The sequence below is a fragment of the Lynx rufus genome, unplaced genomic scaffold, assembly GCF_022079265.1.
Source record: "Lynx rufus isolate CCGP_SWC_20201006 ecotype Redwood Valley unplaced genomic scaffold, mLynRuf1.p SCAF_10, whole genome shotgun sequence".
NCBI lineage: Eukaryota > Metazoa > Chordata > Mammalia > Carnivora > Felidae > Lynx > Lynx rufus.
In genome coordinates this window covers 2,077,463-2,093,238 of record NW_025814824.1, presented here as the reverse complement: position 1 = coordinate 2,093,238, position 15,776 = coordinate 2,077,463, and the positions used below count along the sequence as shown (strand labels likewise).

General features: G+C 46.1%; 1 protein-coding gene across 2 annotated transcripts in view; it reads left to right on the top strand.

The window, feature by feature from the left end:
• The window catches only part of LOC124527640 (F-box/WD repeat-containing protein 12-like), a 47,157-nt gene extending 35,090 nt beyond the window's left edge, over positions 1-12,067 (top strand). The window contains exons 6-11 of one of the 2 annotated variants that reach the window (XR_006965932.1): positions 3,266-3,424; positions 3,879-4,089; positions 5,385-5,563; positions 5,641-5,768; positions 9,792-10,072; positions 11,236-12,067. Coding sequence is in view for 1 of the 2 variants with exons in the window: in XM_047100757.1 (XP_046956713.1) it covers positions 3,266-3,424; positions 3,879-4,089; positions 5,385-5,563; positions 5,641-5,768; positions 9,792-9,918 (804 nt within the window). In the remaining variant the exon portion in view is untranslated. Of the gene's footprint in view, positions 1-3,265; positions 3,425-3,878; positions 4,090-5,384; positions 5,564-5,640; positions 5,769-9,791; positions 10,410-11,235 lie in introns of those variants that run through there. The other variant, XM_047100757.1, reaches the window with a different exon arrangement.
• Positions 12,068-15,776: the final 3,709 nt, after the last annotated feature.

Here is a 15,776-nt window from a genome sequence, read left to right as displayed (position 1 = left end):
AGGAACTGATTCCATTTACAATTGCACCAAAACTATAAAATACCTAGGAATGAACCTAACCAAAGAGGTGAAAAATCTGTACACTTATAACTATAGAAAGCTTCTGAAATATATTGAAGAAGGCACCAAAAAAAAAAAAAAAAAAAAAAAAAAAAGGAATACATTCCATGTTCATGGATTGGAAGAACAAATATTGTTAAAATGTCAAAACTACCCAAAGCAATCTACATATTCAATGCAATCCCTACCAAAATAACACCAGCATTCATCACAGAGCTAGAACAAACAATCCTAAAATTTGTATGGAACCAGAAAAGGCTCCGAATAAGCCAAAGCAATCCTGAAAAAGAAAACCAAAGCTGGAGGCATCATAATTCCAGATTTGAAGCTGTATTACAAAGCTGTAGTCATCAAGACAATATGGTACTGGCACAAAAACAGACACATAGATCTAAGGAACAGAATAGAGAACCCAGAATTGGATCCACAAACATATGACCAACTAATCTTTGACAAAGCAGGAAAGAATATCCAGTGGAATAAAGAGAGTCTCCTCAGCAAGTGGTGCTGGGAAAACTCGACAGCCACATGCAGAAGAATGAACCTGGACCACTTTTTTACACCATACAGAAAATAAATTCAAAATGGATGAAAGACCTCAATGTAAGACCGGAAGCCATCAAAATCCTCGAGGAGAAAGCAGGCAACAACCTCTTTGACCTCGGCTGCAGCAGCTTCTTACCTGACATGTCTTTGGAGGCAAGGGAAACAAAAGCAAAAATGAACTATTTGGACCTCATCAAGATAAAAAGCTTCTGTACGGCAAAGGAAACAGTCAGCAAAACTAAGAGGCAACCAATGGAATGGTTTGCAAAAACCGAGAAGATATTTGCAAATGACATATCAGATTAAGGGTTAGTATCCAAAATCTATAAAGAATTTACCAAACTCAACACCCAAAAAACAAATAATCCAGTGAAGAAATGGGCAAAAGACATGAATAGACACTTCTCCAAAGAAGACATACAGATGGCCAGCTGACAAAATGCTCAACATCACTCATCATCAGGGAAATACAAATCAAAACCACAATGAGATACCAGCTCACACCTGTCAGAATGGTTAAAATTAACAACTCAGGCAACAACAGATGTTGGTAAGGATGTGGAGAAAGAGAAACCCTTTTGCACTGCTGGTGGGATTGCAAACGGGTACAGCCACTCTGGAAAACAGTATGGAGGTTCCTCAAAAAATGAAAAATAGAACTACCCTACGACCCACATACAGGAGTGCTGTTTTGAAGGGGCACATGCACCCCAAAGTTTATAGCAGTGCTATCAACAATAACAAAGTATGGAAAAAGCCCAAATGCCCATTGACAGATGAATGGATAAAGATGTGGTATATGTATGACAATGGAGTATTACTCGGCAATCAAAAAGAATGAGATCTTGCCATTTGCAACAATGTGAATGGGACTAGAGTGTATTATGCTAAGCACAATTAGAGAAAGACAAATATGCCTTCACTCATGTAGAATTTAAGATACAACACAAATGAACATAAGGGAAGGAAAGCAAAAATAATATAAAAACAGAGGGGGAAATCCATAAGAGACTCTTAAATACAGAGAACAAACAGGGCTGCTGGAGGGTTTGTGGGTGGGAGGATGGGCTAAATGGGCAAGGGGCAATAAGGAGGACACTTGCAGGGATGAGCACTGCGTGTAATGTGTAGGCGATGAATCACTGGATTCTACTCCTGAAACCATTGTTGCACCTAATGTTAATTTTAAAAAAATAAATTAAAAAAAAATAAACCATAGGTGAAGGAGAAGCTATTTGAGAAACTGAAGACTTGGTCAGGAAGAGAAAACAAGTTATTCCCATGTCATTCAGTAGAAATATATTTAAAATAATTAAAAACTAATGCAGAAGGCAAGAGTATAAAGGTATCTGGAAATACATAAATGGTTTTGAGTCAAGAAAAATTACATAGGTTTGATTTACCTAAAATTCTGTTCAGATTACCAAAACATCTGAACCAGAGAATAACATTAAGATCCATGAAAAGTTGTGAGTAAACACTGTATCTTCTTTAACAAAGCACCGGTAGCAGATGATATGAAGCATAGAGTGTAGGTGAAAAAAACAGCACAAATGGTCAATAATATGTAATTGCTAACTGGTAAGAAAGTGACATTAGGATGAGGCTTTTCAAAAATTTGAGGAAAAAAAGTTAAAAATAGAAAAAAAAGGTTGAGGCTTTTATTTTCACTTATTAGGTGAGCAAACATTTTCAAAGATTAGCATTGTAATAAGTTGGATGAGAAAAAGGTATTTTTTTGTACATGCATAAGAACATAGATTGAGCTCTTTTCAAAAAATTTTTAAGTTTATCTTGTGAAGAGAGAGAGAGCGAGAGCACACATGTGAGCAGGGTGAGGGGCAGAGAGAGAGGAGAGAGAGAATTCCAAGCAGGCTTTGTGCACTGTCGGCCCAATGTGGGCTTGAACCCACAAACCGTGAGATCATGACCTGAGCTGAAATCAAGAGTCGGATGTTTAACCAACTGAGCCACCCAGGTGCCCCAGATTGAGCTTTAAAAAACAAATGTTTATTTACTTTGAAAGAGAGAGAAAGCATGAGTGGGGAAGGGGCAGAGGGAGAGAGAGAAAGAGCCTAATCAGGCTCCACACTGAGTGTGGCTCAATCCCACCACCCCGGCATCATGACCTGAACTGAAATCAAGAGTCACGTGCTCAACCGACTGAACCGTCCAGGCACCCCAGGTTGATCTTTTTTGAAAAGCTTGTTGGTTTTCTTTCAGTCTGATGCTCTTTGACCTAATAAAGCCGCTCTCGGGATCTCGCAGGAGGAAATCCTCGTGTCGGTGCACAAAGCTTATGCACAGGAGTGCTCGGTGCTGCAGTGGCCAGAATTGTGAACAGCTCACATTTCCACCGCAGTGAGGGAAAGTGGAAGGTCGTGGGAAGTCTCCTCTGACAAGAAATAGTTCCGGGGAGTATTACAGGCAGAAAGGCCGTCTGCAGACGGCGCCTGAGTCACACAGAGAAGAATCACTGGAGGTCCTGCCCGGAGGCTGCAAAGAGCCGGCGGAGGGTTCCCTCTGGAGGCTTACCTCCTGTTCGGACGTTCCTGTTTCTGGTGCGAGGAGGTGGCATTGCCTCAGCAGGGAGGCGGGCAGGCAGCTGACCTCTGCCCTGGGGTGAGGCCACGTGCCGACCGTGGCCCTTGCCTTGCAGGTGGCCTGTGCCGAGGGCTTCCTGTATGCGCTCACGGTGCCCCAGCTGCAGCTGCGGTCCAGGACGCGCGTGTTCCCGAGCAGCCCCACCAGTCTCCTCTGCTCTCCTGACTGCCAGTGGGTGTTTGCTTCAACCCAGAACTCAGACCTGGGCCCGAAGGTCAGTGGTGGGCTGTGTCCCTTGCTCGGGGGGCCTGGCTTCGTGCACGTGAGGTGGTGGGGCCTGTGCCCAGGCTTGTGGATGCGTCTAGGAGGGTGGCTTCCGGTGCAGGACCAAGCCCGCCAACAGCACCGGCACCTTGACGGGATGGTCCAGGGACAGAGGAGACATCTGAAGCAGACTGCAAGCAGATAGGACAGGAGAGCAGAGGCAAGACAGGGACAGGCGCTGCCCCAAACCACCAGAGTCGTTGATTCGGTTGTCCTGGTACACTGACCAACGTGGGACTGGGGGCAAGGCGTTTCCCGCCAGACCAGACGGGCTGGTCCCAGCAGTCTGGGGGTGCACAGGTGGTTCCGGCGACCCCGCGAGACAGAGTGAGGTCACTGGGTGTGGTCTGCGGCGCTCCTGGGTGGTTGTCAGCAGCATGGGCCACGTGATGGTGTTTCCCCAGGTGTTCCACACTCGCTCCCTGCTGTGTCTGGTGGAGGATGAGCCTCCCGTCTCCACCACTCTACCCACCTGGCTGACCTCCAGAGCCTGCTGGGCCCCTGACGAGACAGCCAGGCTGATGGTGACGCACAGAAATGACAACGGCATGCAGCTGGTCATCACCACCTACGAGCTCAGGACCAAGCAGTCACGGGAAGGAGTAGACGTCGTGGGTAAGGATCCCCGTACCAGGACTGTCACCGTTGTGCTGTGGTGCTTCAAGCACAGATTGCTCAGGTTTCCTTCGGGCCACTTTTCTTCCCTCTCAGTGAATACAGTGGCCCAACAATTGTTTTGTTGTTTGTGATCGTATGTACTGGCCGAGTGGCTGAGCACTTGCTGTGGGCAGGGCCCTCTCTGTGGCCCTGGAAGCCAGACAGTAACCGCTGGCCACGTAGTCTCGCCTCCTCGCTGTCTTGTCACAACTCTGACAAATGCACTCTTCTCAGTCCTCAGTGTGCACAGAGGTGACTAAAAGCCACAACCATTTCTTCCCCAAGGAGCTCCTAGGCCAGCAGGCAAATAAGACCCACAGTCATCTCCTTTTCTGCCTTCTCTGTCTCCCAAACCACACGTCACTGTGCCTGGCCAGCCCTGTGGCCCTTAGCATTTTTTCTTTTATATTATGTTCATTTGTTTTCATATCATCATTTGACAATAAACTTTACTCTGAGCTTCCTAGCACCCGAGGAAAAAAGGGAAATGGGATGTGTAATATAATCCCTTGTCTGATACAAGCATGAATTCTTCAAGAAAGGTAATTTTTGGGGTGCCTGGGTGGCTCAGTTGGTTGAGCGTCCAGCTTTGGCTCAGGTCGTGATCTCACAGTTCATGGGTTTGAGCCCCGCATCGGGCTCTGTGCTGACAGCTCAGAGCCTGGAGCCTGTTTCAGATTCTGTGTCTCCCTCTCTCTCTGCCCCTCCCCTGCTCATGCTTGCTCTCTCTCTCTCTCTCTCTCTCTCTCTCTCAAAAATACATAAACGTTAAAAAAAAAAAAGAGGTAATTTTTTTCCTGGTGCTAAACACCATAAGGAAATGATCCAATTAATTGTTTTTAAATGAGGAATGCCACCCAGTGTAAAAGATAGTATTGTCAACAGCAGTTTTTCACAGATGTTGTGAATGTCATAGTTCTCATGTAGCCACTTCTTACCTCACCCTGCCGTAGATGGGGAAGCGCGGGGGGCCCCATTCCCTGGAGGGTATGTGTGCAGATATTGTCACTTCCACATGCATATTGCCTCAAATCTTTGTAGCGCCCGTAACTAGGGTGTTGGCATCGGTGTTGGAGAGCTGGTGAACGGGAGGCTCCAGGGGGTAAACGCTTGGGTTGGGATTGAACGTAGGCGTGACCACAAAAGTGCCGCTCTTTTCAGTGCCATGCACGGCACATTCGGTGAGGCCCGTGTGCTCCGGACCCCCAGCTGCTATCACAAGATGACAGTCTGTGTGTTTTTCTTTCACAAAGTACAACAGATGGCAAGTTTCCTCCTGCCCAACTCCATGACACCTCCTCACCTCATGAAGGGCCACGGCTCTCAGGTGATCCTGCTGGTGTCCGGGTCGGAGCTGGCGCTCTTCACCATCCACGGGGTGCAGCTGGCAGCCTTCCAGGACCACCAGAGGCCCATCACGTCCATGTGGGTGGTGAGTGTGGGCTTGCCTGTGTTGCACCCCCACCTGAAGAGCCCGTGGCCCCACCTCACCTGGCTTTTCATTTCAAGGACCAGAGCCGAGTCATCACCGCTTCCTTTGACCTATCCCTGCGAGTCTATGTGTGGAATAAAGAAACGAAGCCTCCCGTCCTCAAGAGCTGCTATCACCTGCTTGGGGGCTCCCACAGATGGGCCAGGTAACTGCTTCCACTTTCCTTCACAGTGGCCTCACCCAGCCTGCCAGCGGCATCTGTAAGATGGCCACTGGAAAGGGTGAGACTGCGGCTTGGGTCTTAGCTCCGCCATTCCCTCACTGTCTGGGCACCCGAGGCAAGTCACTGCTCAGATGCTATTTCCTACTCTGCTTAAAAAAAAAAAAAAGATGCTAAGCATCACGTACATTATCTCCTCTAATGTACAAAGCCACCACCTGAAGTTGGTGTTACCCACTTTTCCAGATGAAACAGAGGCTCTGGGATGTGGATACTTTGCTCACAGTCCCCCAGGGACGTGTGGTGAGGCCCAGGGGGGCCCAGCACCGCCCTGCAGTCCAGCTCTCACGTGATTCTGAAACCATATACCACGTACGGGTGGTGGTGGAGTCAGTGGGGGTGAGATGGTGAAAGTCCCGAAGAAGGCAGTTTTGCTTTGGGTTCTAAAAGTAGTGTTTGGAATCACTTATGTTTCTTCTTGCCACAGTGAGTTCTGCAAAGTAGACAGGCCGTGGATCTTACTCCCCTGGCCTGCTCATGACAAGAGCGCTGACAGCCATCAGTTACTTGGTATGAGGTCTGGGGTAAATGCGACCTCCTGGGGCAAACATCTTACCTTCGTAAATGAAAAGACACTAAGCCCAAAACCAAATATTTTAAAAACTAGATTTCTATAACCTACTTCGTTTCTGAGTTTTCAGTTAGTTGTCATTCGAAGATAATTATTAAAGCAAACTCCTAATTAACACAGAAGAATCTTCATTTTTAGTAAACAACTCAACTTTCTGATACGGTAAAGAATTAACTAGAGAGTCAACTTAAATCTTAATGACAACTGGCCTGTAAGTCGGTTTTAACCCTCTCTCTTAAATTTCTAAACAAACTGTACTAGACAGCCTGATGCTCTCTTTCTTATTGTTTTTTAAAGTTGATTTATCTATTTTGAGAAAGAGAGTATGAATGAGTGGAGGAGGGGCAGTGAGAGAGAGAGAGAATCCCAAGCAGGCTCCGTGCTGTCAGCACAGAGCCTGATGCAGGACTCCATCCCATGAAATCGTGAGATCATGGCCTGAGGTGAAAGCAAGAGTTGGACACTCAACCGACTGAGCCACCCAGGCCCACTGCGCCCCCCCGCCCCCCCTCCACCAGACGCTCTCATTCTGAGAAGGACTTGGCATCTTCACATTTGCTTCTTCACTCAGGATTCCTCCTCAAATTCCTTTGAAGTTCGAGGCCACGTTCACATCTGTAGGTGCTGTATTTTTGCTAGTTAATGCCCCAGTGCTGTTACCCCTTCAGGCCCCTGCCCTCAGCGTGGGGGTCTTGCGGCCTTGTGGTGCTGAGTCTGCGAGTGACCAGAGGCCTTTGCGACAAGCCTCTCAGGTGGGGGAAGTCCCGATTTATAGGCCGCAAACACTCGGACTGTCGGTGATGGCTTCCTTCTGCAGCGGCAGGAAAGCCTCTGTCTTCTGAGGGACACACAGCACACACACTTGTCCTCATGGTCGCTGAAAAGAGGCTGGGTGGGGAGGCTGCCTGCCAGGCATTGTGCTCCCATGTCAGCCGCAAAATACACTTTTTGTCCTCTCTTTTCTGTACGCGTCTTTAAAGAATTCTCTACATCATTACTGAGTGGTTAGAACAGCCTCTCACTGAAATAACACTGTTCTCAACTTAGCAGGCAAGTGGCACTTTTAGAAATTTCTTTTTTGCACGTCTTTTAAAACACATACCCATGCATTACACAACACATCCATTCACTGACATGACCCTGTTCCTTCATGCTGAGCACGTAGCACTCTTAGAATCTTCTTTGTCATATGTGTTTTTACACACTGAATTACATGGATGTAGAATGGTGAATACATCCTTCACTGAAATGACACCATTCTCAATGTGACAAGTAAGTAGGACACTAAGAAATATCTTTTTAAAAATGTGCTTTAGGGGTACCTGGGTGGCTCAGTTGGTTGAGCATCCGACTTTGGCTCAGGCCATGATCTCGCAGTTGGTGGGTTTGAGCCCTGCACCAGCTGACAGCTCAGAGCCTCGAGGCTGCTTCAGATTCCGTGTCTCCCTCTCTCTCTCTGCCCCTTCCCCACTTGTGCTCTGTCTCTCTCTCTCAAAAATAAATAAATGTTGGGGCACCTGGGTGGCTCAGTGGTAAGTGTCCAATTTCGGCTCAGGTCATGATCTCACGGCTTGTGGGTTCGAGCCCCATGTTGGGCTCTGTGCTGACAGCTCGAATCCTGGAGCCTGCTTTGGATTCTGTATCTCCCTCTCTCTCTGCCCCTCCCCCACTCATGCTCCATCTCCCTCTCTCCCCTTCAAAACAAATAAACATTAAAAAAAATTTAAAAATAAGTAAATATTTAAAAAATTAGAAAATAAATATAAATTAAAAAATAAAAATAAAAAATGTGCTTTAATCAGGACCCTGGAATGAATCATGATAATGAATTATGCCCCATTCCTAATTGAAAACAGATTCCTCAGGAAATCCTTAGTTGAGTGGTAATTTCTCTTGGGGAGCTTCATTTGACAACAAGAAATCCTGCCATCTTGTTTCATGCTGTTCCCCATAAATTTTTTCCAGCATCTTTTGAATGCTGCAAGACATAACCAGTACTTCCTGAGAGCTTTTCAGTTTCCCAAAATGTTATCATCTGTGAATACCTACTGATTCTCTACAGAAAACAGGGAAGACAAGTATGTTAAATATAAATTTACCAGCAACCTAGTTGCATACTCCCAGGAATCTACCCAAGAGAAATAAAACTTATGTCTACACAGAGATTTGTACATGAATGTTCTTAGCTTTATTCAACATACCCCCACAGTGCAAATACTGTGAGTGCCCACCTGCTGGTAAATGGATAGATTCAGTCGGGAATCTGACTCTACAGTGACAGGGAACAGCTTTTTGACACGGACACCGTGGGTGAACCACAAAAACGTGCTACATGAAAGAAGCCAGATGTGTGAGACCACGTTGTGTGATTCCATTTACATGACCCTTCTAGAAAAGACGAGTCTGTAGAAACAAGGCTGCCTGGGGCTGGGCGTGGGAGGGGATTCACTGCCAACGCGCCCCACGGATCCTCTGAGTGATGGAAATCCAAACTGGATAGTGGTGATGGTTGCACAGCTCTGCACACTTACTAAAAATCAATGGACGAAAAAAGACTAAGGAATTCTCTAAAGAGAATAAGAAAGGAAGCAGATGCTGGTTCGACTTTTCTTGCCAACAAACCGTGAGGACCACTGGCTGACTGACTATGCTGCCTGCTTCCTGCCCAGCCCCAGTGTAGACTGTCCAATGCTGCAGTTTTCTGAGTCTGGAGATGCCACCTTGCATTCTTGATACTAATTTCTAAGTTAAGTAGAACTTCAGTTGCTACTTAAACTCAGTAAGTGAGTGTGGAATTTACTCCAAGCTAAAAGGCATTTCATAAAAGTCAGAGTGGCAGTGTTTTTAGAAGCAATCTATAGCCAGAAACAGCTTCTGCAGGAAACTCCAATCCCTTCTGTGGTTCGGTTGGTTTGGTTCTCTCACCGGCTCATTCTCTGTCATGCTCAGAGCAGCACTGTCTGGTCTTTCTAGGTGAAGAGAACACTGTAGAAAATGATGGCCCCATTAGCTCCTGCATTTATCTTTCACTGAGACTGGTCAGGGATTGATGGGCTGATTCTCACTTCCAGGGAAATGACTCTACCCCGCCAAGATTGGATTAGATACCAGTTCTTCTCTATCAGGAGATGTTTCTAGACCAGCTGGAATCGTTGTGATTCAGGCAGCTACTGTCAGGAGGGCCCCAAGCTGTTATCCCCACTCCGGACTGTGATCATCTTGCTATCTGTTAGAGTGAACACAGGTCTCAACACAGATGGGGTGCGCTGGCTGGAGACGGTCAGGACGTTGCACTCCATTCTCTGTGTAAAGGCTTAGCTACTTAACCACATGTCTCTTCCTCAAGTTAACGTGCAACCTGTCCCTTCCTTTCGCAGTGGATTCACCCATGTGGAAGGCGACAGTATGAGCATTGTAGGTGTGGAAGCCAGAAACATTGGGACGAGTATTCTGAGGTCCTATTGCTTCAAAGTGCAGCGTGGCTCAGATGACTGCATCAATTGAAGATAATCTCACTTTGGTGAAGAGCTTGTCTACATACAGACTAAATGATGACTTACCACCATTGAGACAGAAATGAGCAATTCTCAGATACCTGTTATGGACCAGGCACTGTGCTATGTGACTTTTTTTTAATCCTCACGAACCAGTTAAAGAGGTATGATGTCTCTGTTTTTCACATGAGGAACAGGACCAGTAATGGGAGAGTAACCCGTTATTGGCCTGTTGTCCAGCTGCCACGCCACCTGCCTGAGCTTGTTCAGATAGTAAGGGGTAGAGAGGAGCGGATGCCAGAAGGCCCAAGTACAAGGGGCTGGGCTTGTACCATGATTATTTTGTTGTTAGATATGTAACGAAGTAAGGAAATGGTTTTCCCCCCCATTCTGTTATGTGCTTCAGGCACACGTTAATAAATGGTTGTGTGGCACCACGCTGCCCAGCTCTAGGGATGCCATTCTGTGTCTTGCACAGATGGCATCCCTGGAGTTGGTCCACAGGGAGGCCCTGGCTGCTTTGGTGGGTGGGTCACTGGGGTTCTCAGCTACAGGCAGCAGGGACAGAAAGCTAGCGAACTAACACCAAGAAAGCAATTTACTGGAAGGAGATAGAGAAGTGTGCCGGGTCAGTGGGGGGGGGGCTGGAGAAACAGATCTGGAACCATAGGAAGCAGGGCCTGTTCCAGCAGTGTCTGGCCTACCGTCCCTGTTTTCCCCAACACTTGCACGCTGCTGCCACTGCATCTGTGGCACTGACACCGTCTGAAAACTTACCAGCTGCTTCTGGGGAAGGGTGACTTCAAGGCTAGGAACACCAGGATGTGAGTGTGATTTTCTGACTTTGCCGCAAGCCCCCACCATCCAGGCCAGGATGGGAGAGTCTGACCCTTTAAGCTTCAATAGAGCAGCTCCCAGTCCAGACTCACACTGTGAGAAATTCTTCAAAACTAGGAAAAGTTCCTGAGAAACAGACAATGAGGATGAAGAGCTCGCTACCGCAGCCTGCCACTTCAGCTGTCCAGTACCGATACCCCCTTGCCCAGTACTTGCACTTTATACCCAACATAGCACCTGTGTCCCATATAAGCCCAGATGCAGTTATTTACCCAAGAGGAGAAGATCTGTGTCCCCCCCCCTTTTAAAATCTAAGGTTTTTTGGGGGATAATTCTACATTTACAGAAAAGTTGCAAAAACAGGGCAGTGGATCCCCATATATCTTTTGCTCAGCCTCCCCTCGTGTGAATACCTTACATAAGGTGGGCATTTGGAAACCCAAAGTCTTTGTCAGCTTGAAGTCAGAAGTCTCTGTTTGTCCCATCACAGTCCTACCAGGTGTTCAGCGGTCCTAGTGCATCCTGCTTACAGCCATGGGGGAAGGGAGAGGAGGCAAAAAATTCGCTGAAAAACACACACACATGACACAGCAAGAAAGGAAATAGCTGTTCAGAAGATAAAGGGAAGATTCAGGTAAGTTGAGATAGAGGAGTTTTTGCTGAAGACACGGGAAAGGGGTTGGAATGTTGGCAAAAGAGGGGAGGTCCGATAAGGGACTGGTGAGGGTACAAGCCACCCGAGAGGCGTGGACATATGATAGCTGGGGAAGCAGTGTGGTCAGTTCTTAGGGAAGGCAGCCCACCAGGGCCTCATGTGTGCTGGCAGCAGCATTAAATGGTGTCACGTCTGGGTGTGGTGGCCCTGCCCAAGGACAGCTCTGTGGTGCGGGAGGCTTAGGGAGAGAGTTGCCCTAACTCGAGCACAGGAGACTCTTGGAGAAACCATGTGTTGAGTCTGGCAGATGGGCTCCTCAGGGAAAAGCAACATCTATGAGGTGTGATGCCACAGCCTGGGGGAAACACAGGAAGTGTCTCCTGCTCCCAGGTACTCTAAATCCAAGTTCTGAGGCTTCTTTCCCTTTGAGGGCTGATGCTGCCGGGGAGCATGAGGGCCTTAGCAGCACCTCTGATTCCTGTCAGCAGGTAAATCTCAGCCTTCCTCAGAGCCTCTGTTACTGCAGGTGCAACGCCCAAGATATTCTGTATAAGTACAGAAAATACTGAAAAAATTTCCCTAGTTTTTGGCCACAGGTGACGTCTTAACAATTTCTAAAATATTAATTACTAACTATAATAATGCCTTTTTAAAAAGTTACCACAAACACAATCACTCTTAAAATTCACTTTTATTTTTTAAAGTTTATTTTTATTTATTTTGAGAGAGGAAGAGAGAATCGCAAGCCAGCTCCATGCTGTCAGTGCAGAGTCTGACACAAGGCTTGGACACACAAACTGTGAGATCATGACCTGAGCTGAAACCAAGAGTCAGGTGCTTAACTGATTGAGCCACCCAGGTGCCCCTAAAATTCACTTTTAAGTAATTGATGGGTTAAGTAGAAAGTACAAAATAACAAAATAAGAATGGAAGATAATTTTCTTAACTGGATAAAGGGGATACAAAAGAGCAAATATGCTTAATGATGAGTAGTCAGAAATGTTTCCACTGATGCTAGAAACAAGGTAAGCGTGACATTGGTCACCACCATAATTAAGTATTACCCTACAGGGGGAGGAGTCAACATGGTGGAGAATTAGGGGGACCCAAAGTTCCCTTGTCCCTCAAACATAGCAGTATTGAGGCCAGAAGACTTGGAATTCCAGGCTACAGAGTGACAAAAACATCTCCAGGGGCCCATGAGGATAGCTTGGCAGGCCATAGGTGCATGACTGTGAATTGGGAGAGAGAAAATGGACAGTGTAGGCATGGAGGGGAGGAATCCCCTTCGGTGGAGAGACAAAAGGAAGAGACTGTGTAGGATTGTATTTGGACAAAAGAAAAACGTCCAGACCATAAACTAGGGAACAGAAACAGAGAAGGAACAAATTCCTAACACAATCCAGGGTTGCAGGGCTTTCTCTGGACTGGGGTCTGCTGCCCTACACACGTGCCCTGGGGGAAGGGGGAGGCAGAGCCCAGCCCTGGGCTCAGTAGCCAGCTCAGAGGTGCAGTCAGAGAGAGGAGTCCTGTCCCTTGAGTGCTGTGGGAAGAAGGTATATAGCCTCCAAGGACAAAAGACCCTGCAGGTGCCCACCAGCCAGAAGCCCTTTGTCATCTGGCTGGGTGGAGTGGCACGACCCCAGAACCGGGGCTTGTGGAGTGGGATCCCTTAAGACATCAGGGTTTGAATCCCAGCCGAGTGCCTGGGAGGTGTGGGAGACTGTGGAGTGGGACAAACTGGCCTGTTTGTGCCCCCGCAGCACTGTGAGAACTACCTGAACAGAGTGGTCTGGGACACCCAGTCCGGGAAGGAGAGACTGGGGTTTCACCATTTTTCTCCCCATCCAACAAGGTGGGGCTTCAGGGAAGGGACAGCAGGCCCACAGTGGAGGCGGGACTCACCTCTACAAATTGTGCCCCTCCATGCCTGGTAACTGCGTATCTACAAGAGCGGGATTGATGCTGACAAATCAGACAGCCTCTCCTCCAGACCAGCACAGCCACTGACTCCAAGGCACTGTCATATATTGGTCCAGTGGTTTTGCATTTTCTGATATGATTATTGGTCAATTCTTATTATAGATTATATACATATATATTTTTATTATATGTATACACATATATCATGTATATGTGTGTGTGTGTGTACATATATATGTGTATATATGTATATGTATGTGTCTATACACACACACACACACATTTCTTCCTCATTTCTTTCTTCCTCATTTCTTCCGTTCTCTTTTCTGGTTGTCCATTTGTTTAAGCAGACACTTTTAATCTAGTCTTTTTACACGTATTCTGTATCTCCTTTATTTTCTTCTCTCTCTCTGGATTAAACCATGTAGTTTCTCTGATTCTCTGCCTGGTCAATTTTTGTTTTCTTTTCTTTTCCTCACCACCATCATTTCTCTCTTTCTATGAGATAAGGCTTCTTCCACCACCACCCTCCTTTTTAAAATTTTTCCAGGGTTACTTCAATGAACAAGTCAAACCACAACTGGTGGAAGATCCAAACCGCCACTATGAGTAAGAAGAGAAAGCAACCAGAGTCACAACAACAGCACGCAACACACTCCAAAAACACCTCCTGAAGGGTCAGGCCCTGGACAGTGTATGACCCCTTTTTAATATAGTAGTGCTTGTAGGTGCAGGACACATAACAAGCTATTAAAACACATGAAGGATAGAAAACTAGCCCAAATGACAAAACGTAACTCTCACTAAAAATTCCGGGAAGAAATGGCAGCTAGAGAATTGCTCAAAACAGATAAAAACAATATAACTGATCAAGAATTTAGAATAATAGTCATAAGATTAATAGCTGGGCTTGAAAAAGCATAGAAGACAGCAGAGAATTTATTGCTGCAGAGATCAAGGAACTAAGGCATAGTCACGACAAATTAAGAAATGTTGTAAATGAGGTGCAAAATAAACAATGCAATGACAGCAAGGATGGAGGAATCAGAGGGGAGAATAAGTGAAATAGAAGATGAAGTATGGAAAATGATGAAGCTGAGAAAAAGATAAGAAAATGCTAGACCATGAAGGGAGAATTAGAGAACTAACTGATTCAGTGAAATGTAATAATACCCATATCATAGGAGTTCAGAAGAAGAAGGAGAGAGAGAAAGGGGCAAAAGGTTTACTTGAACAAATTATAGTTGGGAACTAACCTAATCTGGGTAAGGGAGCATAAATCCCAATCCAGGAGGCACAGAGAATTCTTCAGAATCAACAAAAATAGGTCTTCAACACGGCATAACATAGCTAAACTGGCAAAAACAAAGATAAAGAGAATTCTGGAAGCAGTTGGGGAAAAACAGGCCTTAACCTATAAGGATAGACACATAAAGGTAGTAGCAGACCTGTCCACTGAAACTTGGCAAGCCAGAAGGGACTGCCAGGAAATATTCAATGTGCTGAATAGGAAAAATATACAGCCAAGAATCCTTTATCCAGCAAGGCCATCATTTAGAATAGAAGGAGAGATTAAGGCTTTCCCAGACAAGAACTGAAGGAGTTCATTACCACTAAACCAGCCTTGCAAGAGATCCTAAAGGACACTCTGAGTGGAATGCTGTAAAGACTACAAAGGACCAGAGACATCACCACAAACATGAAACCCACAGATAACACAGTGACATTAAGTCCCTATCGTTCAGTAATAACTTTGAATGTGCATGGACTCAATGCTCCAATCAAAAAACATAGGGTATCAGAATGGATTAAAAAAAAAAAGATCCACCTATATGCTGTCTACAAGAGACTCATTTTAGACCTGAGGACACCTTCAGATTGAAGTAAGGGGATGAAACACCATCTATCATTCTACTAGAAGTCAAAAGAATGCTGGAGTAGGCATACTTATATCAGACAAACTAGGTTTTTTTTGTTTTTTTTTTTTTAATTTTTTTTTTCAACGTTTTTATTTATTTTTGGGACAGAGAGAGACAGAGCATGAACGGGGGAGGGGCAGAGAGAGAGGGAGACACAGAATCGGAAACAGGCTCCAGGCTCCGAGCCATCAGCCCAGAGCCCGACGCGGGGCTCGAACTCACGGACCGCGAGATCGTGACCTGGCTGAAGTCGGACGCTTAACCGACTGCGCCACCCAGGCGCCCCCAAACTAGGTTTTAAACTGAAGACTGTAACAAGAGATGAAGAAGGGCATTATATCATAGTTACGGGGTCTATCCATCCAACTGTAAATGTTTATGCCCCCAACTTGAGAGCACCCAAATATATAAATCAATTAATCACAAACAAGTAATCTTATTGATATGAATACCGTAATTGTAGGTGACTTTAATACTCCACTTACAACAATGGACAGATCCTCTAGGCAGGAAATCATAAAGAAACAGTGGCCT